The sequence below is a fragment of the Globicephala melas genome, chromosome 10, assembly GCF_963455315.2.
Source record: "Globicephala melas chromosome 10, mGloMel1.2, whole genome shotgun sequence".
Lineage (NCBI taxonomy): Eukaryota > Metazoa > Chordata > Mammalia > Artiodactyla > Delphinidae > Globicephala > Globicephala melas.
Window position 1 is genome coordinate 18,778,113 of NC_083323.1, and position 8,964 is coordinate 18,787,076.

General features: G+C 44.0%; 1 protein-coding gene across 3 annotated transcripts in view; it reads left to right on the forward strand.

Annotated features, from left to right (window-relative positions):
- PAH (phenylalanine hydroxylase) overlaps positions 1-7,003 on the forward strand; it is a 95,801-nt gene extending 88,798 nt beyond the window's left edge. For all 3 annotated transcript variants that reach the window (XM_060306577.1, XM_060306578.1, XM_060306579.1), the window contains 4 exons: positions 1,586-1,681; positions 2,210-2,343; positions 3,750-3,865; positions 5,920-7,003. In XM_060306577.1, the coding sequence (XP_060162560.1) occupies positions 1,586-1,681; positions 2,210-2,343; positions 3,750-3,865; positions 5,920-5,963 (390 nt within the window). In that variant the 3' untranslated portion in view covers positions 5,964-7,003. The remainder of the gene's footprint in view (positions 1-1,585; positions 1,682-2,209; positions 2,344-3,749; positions 3,866-5,919) is intronic.
- Positions 7,004-8,964: the final 1,961 nt, after the last annotated feature.

An 8,964-nucleotide genomic window follows, 5' to 3' on the forward strand; every position in this document is an offset into this window, starting at 1 on the left:
AGTATATCATGATCATCTTGAGGGTCTGAAGAGTTAAACTTGTGTGAATGTGAGTTTTTAAATGCCAGATGCTGTAGTGATACAAAAAGCAACTTTCAAAGAAAACTGCAGAGCTTGATAGAATCTCTCACTTGTAAGAAAAAAAGAAACTCAAATGCAGAGCATCATGTTACTTGCTGTAACAATGATAAAAGTACTCATTACCAACATAGCTTCTCAAAAAAAAAAATCTTATTATTGATATACTGAGCTGGAAACAGTCTTGGGCTCCTTGCTCTGCCCTTGAGATGCTGTGCCACTGTATGCATGTAACTTGACCTCTCTGGGCTAAAGACTTCTCATCTGTATGTGCGGAGGTCAGACTAAGTTCTGACAGCCTTCACAGGTTTAGCATTCTCTAGTGCAATCAACGGACTTAACTAGAAACCCACAACTAATTCTCCAAGACTGTGACAATCTCTAGCACTAACTGGGCCTTGGCTTTCTCTTGGCCCTATTCACTAGGGTGATGCCAGACTTCCAGGACCTTATTGCCCAGGCCATTTATCTAGGGCACGTTGCACTGGGAGCTATTGAAAGAAAAGGATTTGGTTTTTGGGGAGGATAAGTGCAGTGACTGACAGGGTTTTAACACAGATTGTTGGATGGTGGGGATATTAAATAATAACCTCCGAACTGAGAAGGAACTTTGAGGCCAAAAAAGGAAGCAGGAAACTCCATGAAATGCAATGATGGAAGTTTATCGTGGGTAACTTACACACAGGCAGGGCCAGGAGGACAACAGCCCGAAGGCATTTGCAGCCTCACTCTGCGCCACGAGAAGGGTACAGGGGGATTTAAAGGGACCAAAACTAAAGATAGAATCTGACTACTAAGGGAGAAGCATGTCCGCTCCATCAGGAGCCAGGGTTTTTTCATCCCCTCAGGGGGTCTCATGACCATTATTCCTTGTGAGCCATTAACCGTCTGCGTCAGCAAAATTTTTCCTATCAGGTGAAGTTTTTATATCAGGCAAGGGTAAAAGTAGATGAGAACTTGTCCGGTGCATTCCTTGTGAACAGGCTAAAGCTCAGCCTTGCAGAAAGGGGAGGGGTTAGGGCCGCAGGCTTAGATGGAGCTGACAGAATGGAGTCAGTGTGGTTCAGCCACACAGATGATAAGATGCCCCCTCGCTGATTCTATCATGACCCAATCCCCTACCTCCCCGGTGGAGCCTGATGGGATTGTCTGGTAACTCCAACCAACTTAGGGGAGCATCTCACTCTAGTTGATGCCATGGAGAAGGCAAAAGGGGTGGAGGAGTTCCTGTCACAGAGAGAGTTGCTTGCTGGGAGTATCCTCTGGGGGCTTCCTCGGTACTCCTCCACTGCATCCCATCCCATCTTGCATTCAGCCAACTCCTGATTCAACAGGTGACTGGATAGGGTAAGACATAGGACAGACACAAAACCATGACCCCAGGTCATGCTGATTCAGAGAACAGACCTGCACAAACTCCCACCTGGGCAGTCCTGTCCTTGGCCCTGGGTCATCTGCTGCCTTTCCCTTCCTCGAGGTATGCTCTCAACTTGACGTTCCATTTCAGATTTACTGGTTTACTGTGGAGTTTGGGCTCTGCAAGGAAGGAGACTCCATAAAGGCATATGGTGCTGGGCTCCTGTCGTCCTTTGGTGAATTACAGGTATGACCCTAACAGAAACCAAGGATGGATCTGAAAGTGGTGGGTGCAGCAGACCATCCTTTTTCTCTTTGCGCTGTTGAAACCCATTTGTATTCACTTTGAAATTCAACCTGGGGGCTTCTCCTCAAGTGATTGATCTCTTAGCGGCTATGATTTGGTCACGACTGTGGGTGTTAGAGGTAGTACACAGGTCTCTAGTGCAGAGGGGCCTCCTGAGCCCGAGGTTGAACTGTACATTGGGATATATGCAAACACATGCCGGAAAATGTGGTTGGCCCCCACGTTGTCTATTGATCACCTTAGTTGAAAATGGTTGGGGTAAAATACTCCTTTCTATCTTGACCGCTGGCTTTAGATGAGCTGTAAAGGTTATCTAGTATATGCCTAATAATTTAGTTGACTGCATTTGGGCTGGGGTGTGGAAGGAATCAGGATGAGATGGGAGGGGATGCACCAGTGGCGTCTGGGATGCGGCAGGGACCACCAGCCCTGATTTAACCATGAAAACTTTCCATCTGGGACCTGCAGTATTGCTTGTCAGGCAAGCCGAAGCTCCTTCCTCTGGAACTGGAGAAGACCGCTCTCCAGCAGTACACAATCACAGAGTTCCAGCCCCTGTATTACGTGGCTGAGAGTTTTAATGATGCCAAGGAGAAAGTGAGGTGAGGTGACGACCAAGGTGGGTCAACGGCTCTTGGGACCCTCCTGATTTGTCCTGTTGCCCCTGATCTGTGGGTGGCCTGGAGAGTGGACTCCAATGACTACAGCAAGGGCATGCATCAGACCACGTTATCTCCCAGCCTCCCCACCTTTGCGTCTTTCCACTCTCTGTCGAGAGAAGTTCTTTCCTTCACGGGACCCTATTTCACAGCTTATTGGCTGAACTGTGCCGAGCCCTGCAGACAAGCCTGCCAGCCGATCCTTGCTCATTGCCGACCCCCAGTCCACACCTGAACTCTCCTATGTACAGGGCGGCCACAGAGGCACCCACACCGAGCAGCGCTGGAAGGCTTCTAACCTGGGGAAGTCCCTGTTGCTTCATTCTCCCAGATACTTGCATAACTCGCCCCCTCCCCTCCTTCCAATCTTCACCGGCATTTAACCTTCTCTGTGTGTCTTTCTCTAACCAGCTTATTTACAGTCACGACCCAGCCCTTTCCCGCCAGCACTCCTTATCCCCTTCTGTGATTTATTTTTCTTCTTAGCACTTTTTTTTTTTTTTTTTTTTTTTTGGTGGTACGCGGGCCTCTCAATCTTGTGGCCTCTCCCGTTGCAGAGCACAGGCTCCGGACGCGCAGGCCCAGCGGCCACGACTCACATGCCCAGCCGCTCCGCGGCATGTGGGATCTTCCTGGACCGGGGCACGAACCCGTGTCCCCTGCATTGGCAGGCGGACTCTCAACCACTGCGCCACCTGGGAAGCCCCCTCCTTAGCACTTATTAATGTCTAAACTCTTGTATGATTTAAGGGCCACGAGGATAGGGATTTTGGTCCTTTCTGTTTCCTGCTCTTTCCCTGACGCTAGCACAGCGCCTGACACATAGTAGGCCCTCAGTAAGGAATTAGCGAATGTGCCAGTCTCAGAGCCAGCTCAGCAAGAGGCTGATGGAGTGGTACCAGGACTCTAAGACTCTCAGGCCTCCGGGATGATGGCCCTGCCATCAACCTGCTTGAGCCACTCTGCTCCCAGCAGGAGGCAGGCCAGGCAGAGGGTCTACCAGCACAGGGCAACCATGATGCCATTTTTTACCACTTGTTTTATACCTTATCAGTGATGGATAATAAGCATGAGGTGTATAGGCCTCTGGGATCCTGTGAAGCTGGGCATGTCAGCTTTCAATGCACTGGGCTTAGGTGAGCAAAGGCAAAATGCTAGCCCACAAATGCGCTGGCTTCCCAAGAGGACCTCACTAAAGTTCCATTTCACTTCTCAGCCTGGTTCTAAAGCCCCTGTTCTAGTGAGGTTTCAGTGCTACCAAGAGCCAAGTGAAATGCAACGGAAAAACCTGTTAAAATTATTTTTCCCCAAATGGTACCCTTCACTTAGATCTATGGGTTTGGTTTCAGGAACTTTGCTGCTATAATCCCACGGCCCTTCTCAGTTCGTTATGACCCATACGCCCAGAGGATTGAGGTCTTGGACAATACCCAGCAACTTACGATTTTGGCTGACTCCATCAATAGTAAGTAATTTACACCCTTTGAGGCCATTCTCCCATAACTAGAGGATTGTGTCTTCTTACCTTCACCATAGGAACGATAAGAAATGTATTAAATCTTTAATTGAGAAGAAAAGCGTCTCCAGGGAAGCCACTGATTTACTGAAAGAGAAAAACTTGGCAAAAAGGCCAGCATTGCCTTGCGTGTCCTTTCTCCTTCGACCTTCCTAGATTCCACCCCACCTCCTACCATCACACCACTTTTCCACTCTGGCTTGTCGCTGCCACGTCCTTCTTTCTCCTTTGCATCTTCACCCCTTTCTCTCTAAGTGTCCACTGGACCTTGCTCTGCCTGGAATACCAACCCCTAAGGAATAGGTTCTATCTACTTTATCAACCATAGAGTAGCTCATCTATTGACTTTTATTCTTCCTGGAAAATGAGGATGTTATCATAGCTGCTCTTAAAAAATCACAGTGTTATTTGTTCATCGCCTGATTTTTTTCTAGCCTTCAGACTCCCCTCCAGCAACACCCACCATGCTTTCCCCTGGGCCCTGGCCTTCGCCCATACAGTTCTTGTTTAAAATAGTCTCCCTACCACTCTCATTTAGCGGTCCCAACCCCAGTTCATCTTTTAATCGTTCATAGATATCTCTTCTGATAGGAAGACTGGTTTGGGTGTCCCTCCTACATCTTGGCATTCCCACAGATCCCTCTCTCAGAGCATTTATCATTATGTTTTTTTTATAATTTGGTAATTGTTTACTTGTCTCCCCAACTAGACCTGAGCAGAGAACCATGTCAGGTTTGCTGTCAAACCCCTAGCAGTTAGCCCTATTCCTAAAAATCATATTAGGTACTCAAGAGCTATTGAATAAATGGCTAAAACCACCAAAGGATCAAGCCTAAAGGGAGGAGCTCTAGGCCAAGTGGAGGTTTCTATCTCAAACAATGCTAACGAAGGCCAAAAGGGCAGATGGGCTTGAAGTAGCCCTCTCATACCCCTCTATGTTGCCTGAGGCCACTTCTAAGACGTAGAGCTAGCCCATTATAGTCATTCCTCCTTAGGTATGGCCCCCTGCAATCAGCCATCTTGAAAAGGCCCAAGGCTGATTCTCCCCCGTTTGGACACTCGGCTGGAACAGATCTGCTCACCAAAGAGGCCAGCCAAGGGCTCTGGAGGCTGGGGTGTGAGATAGAAGGGTCAGGCCGTAGCTGTTTTCTCTCTCTCTCTCATTTCCCCCGAGGAAGCAAAAAGAACTCCATGGACTATTGTTTATAAGGAAATTTTTTAAATCACAGAACAACAAATTTAGGAACTGAAGGGTCCTTAGAGCTATGTGACCTAATATAAGGCCCCGTCACCGCTCTGTACTTTCCTCAGGATCTAGGAAGGAGGGAGGCTGATGTGTCTCCAAGGCCCCTTCCACTTCTATGAAGAGTCTATGTCCCTGTGGCCCCTTGGCATGTGACAACATGTCATGAATGGAAGCAACTCCATCGTACCCTCCTTAGTCCAGTGGTCTGGCAATCTAGGCTGACTTACCTGCTTGGACCATGCCTTCTCAAACCTCGTGTCCCTTAGAATCACTTGGAGAGCTAGAAATCATTTGGAGAGCTAGTTAGAAATTAATAGTCCTGAGTCATATCCCAGACTAAATTCACTGAATGCGTGATATGACTCAGGAGTTTGTATTTGTAATAAGGCCCCAGGTGATTCCGACACAGCGGGTTTGTGTGGCTTAGGTTCTGTGGCTTAGCTCCTTGCAAGCATCCGTGGTTGGTCATGTAAAAGAGAAACAGAACAGCTAGTGATTTCCCGGGGAGAAAATGAGTAACTCCCTCCCTGAGAAACAGCCTATGGAAAAGGGAAACTAATTACAGTAATAGCTCTAGTGCCTCCTACAACTTGGAATCGCCTGTAACAGCCCAAATCCTAGGACGCCAGCTCCTTGAAGGTTGCGGTGGTACCTAGTATATCCACACACCCCACTGATCCCCTAGTGTTTTACACACTGTGGACACTTGAAGGGTGTTTGTTCATGGTATGAGTGGCTCCTTTGTTTTTCTTTGTAGGTGAAGTTGGAATCCTTTGCAGTGCCCTCCAGAAATTAAAGTGAAGCCATGCACTGAACCTGATCTGTCAACTTGAGAATCTGTTGATGGAAATCCAACTACTTCTTTCATTTCATCTGAAAAAGTCTGAAAAGCAAACCTTAATTCAAGATAACAGCCTTGAATCCTTTCTAGAACAAGATGGAGGATCAACAAATAAATCAAAATAATCTGAAAGGACAGCATGTTAATACATACCCCAAAGCATAATGGTAGATCTTTTGGGGTCATCTTTGATTTCGAGATGATAATCCCATACTCTCAGTTGAGTTAAAAATCAATAACCTGTCACATTTCATCAGAGTTAATGAAAATTCGGGACCTGCTTCATTCAACCTTCCTAAATACTTTTGTTATTTGCTCTAGAGAATTCCTAAAGGAGTATATATCACTCGTTGTGAAACACAAGTCTGTCAGAATTGAATTAATACCTTTATTGGAGTATAATTGCTTTTCAATGTTGTGTTAGTTGCTGCTGTATAACAAAGTGAATCAGCTATACGTATACTTATATCCCCATATACCCTCCCTCTTGTGCCTCCCTCCCACCCTCCCTATCCCACCCCTCTAGGTGGTCACAAAGCACCGAGCTGATCTCCCTGTGCTATGCAGCTCCTTCCCACTAGCTATCTGTTTTACATTTGGTAGTGTATATACGTCCATGCCACTCTCTCACTTTGTCCCAGCTTACCCTTCCCCCTCCCCATATCCTCAAGTCCATTCTCTATGTCTGCGTCTTTACTCCTGTTGCAAAGGTCATTTTCTATTTCAGGGAACTATGATTCTAATTACTGCTTTGTTATTTTGCCTGTGGAGATTTTCTTTAATTCAGGAGCCTATTAAAATAGTTATAAATATTAAAGTTCAAAGTGTAAAATCAAAATATTTCTGTATGCTTTATTGTAATCATAAATGCTGCCGTGGAGAGTAGCAGAACTCCCCATCTAACTCCTGCAACGTGCAGTGTCATTCTCCAGTTGATTGTCAAGTCTGCTTTTGGAGACATTTTGAAGACCCTTAAGATGCGATAGATGTTAATTAAAAGCCTGGCTGGTAGATATTCAGTAACTATTCAGTAACTATTCATTGAATGAATAGAGGAATGCATTATTAAACATCAAATCTTCAACAGATGTGAGAATTTTAATTATGTTTAAAAAAACTTTAAGGGTTACACAATTTTGTAGTTTCAAATATTTCTTGGAATGAAATAGTCCTCTCACTGCCCTTAGAAATATATTATCTGGATAAACTTGTGCTGAAAGAATGATCAGATTCCCAGATTTCCAACCCATCGCAGGGGCTCATTGTGATAATCCAAGTCAGGTCAACAGATGTTTACTTTCATTGGTTGTGCATTTTACACGAACACACGAATATGAGAAACAGTGGGGAGAGTAACAATGGCTTAAAAGCTTTGCTTTAAATTTTCACACCACTCTACCGTATTATTTGGGAAATAAAGGATTTTTGTAGTACTTCTTCAAGTGTGATTCTCAGACCAGTTGTATCATCATCAACAGTAAATCCTAGGTGCCATCCCAGCTTACCCAAATAGAATATTTGGGGATGGGACGCAGAGACCTGTGTTTTTAAGTACCCCAAGCGATTCTTTTATGCTCAGTCAAATCTACTGGGTACATCAAGTTTGAGAAAACCTGACTTCTGGTGGTCAGTTCTGCCACTTGCCAATTAGGTCACCTTGCATAAGTCACTTCCCCTCTTTGGACCTCAGTTTAACTCTAACAATGAGGCGTTAAACTGGATGACTCAAGATCCCTTCCAGCCTTGAAATACATTTCACATGCTAACATGTGTCTTTAAACAACTGTCCCTAATGTATTAATAGGGTGTAATAATACCTGCCTAAGTATGCCAGCAGGGTGGAAAGAGCAATTTGGTCTGAATGTGTCCGAGGTTTCATTGCTTTGAAGCTGGGATTTTCTTGTCTGTATGTATTTCCTCATGCCTTTGAAGAACCCATTGACAAGCACTGATTCTAAAAGTGGAAGCGGGCTTTTTCTCTGGTGTTCCTTTAGTGCCCAAATACTCTGCAAAGGGACTATCTTGATAAATGTTTCTTTACATTAAATGCAAATTAGAAAATTTCTTGACTCTGGAACTGAAATATTGTATAGTATTTTAGACTGGAAATTTTATTTTATAGTGATTTTTAGTCCTACTGAAGGTAATTTAGTGTGTTCTAAGTCAAAGCTTAGGTTTAGGTTGTAATTTTGGCAGGAAGAAATGACACACTGAATGGAAGATATAGTCTCTGAAATTTTCATGTGTTACTCAGTACTTTTTATCTGGATATAAAAGCTATAGCGATGGAATTCAATATATTTCCATGTGTTAGTATTACTATCTATTTAATATATAATAAGCGAGCAGTTTTAAAAGAAACAATATTAATGTTTTACTGACAGCTAATCTTGGTGTGTCCAAACAAAAGAAATATATGGAAGAATATTAAAACTGTGTAGCATTAGTGTTCAATGAGTTTTTGAAAGGAGGAAACTAGATTTTAATTCTAGATTTCTAAGTTATATCGTTTAGTTGTGCTTCAAAGAATCTACCACTAAAGTATCAGCTTCATAAATACAACAGCGTTGATAATCTTCTTCACCTCTGAAAGCCTCAGCATGTAGCACATGGTAGGTGCTCAAAATCTTTTAAAAATTTTTCTGAGTTGAATCACAGGGAGTGTAGTGAAGATTGTCTCTCACAAATAAACTATTTTGCAAGAAAAAATTGAGAAACAACTAAACTTGCAATTTTCCCTTTCAAAAGCTATTGAAAGTTTTGCATCTTAGTCTAAGCTATGATTTTTTTGTAAAGAAAGATATTATCCCTTGTATAAGCTAGGTTATGGCTAGATAGTTTGTATTTATACTGCTTCAACAACTGACATATGGTAGTGCTTAATAAATGTCAATTAATAAAGGGGACAAAATTGCATCAGTGAAACTTCTTAGTTATCCACAGTGGGGCTGAAATGGTCAG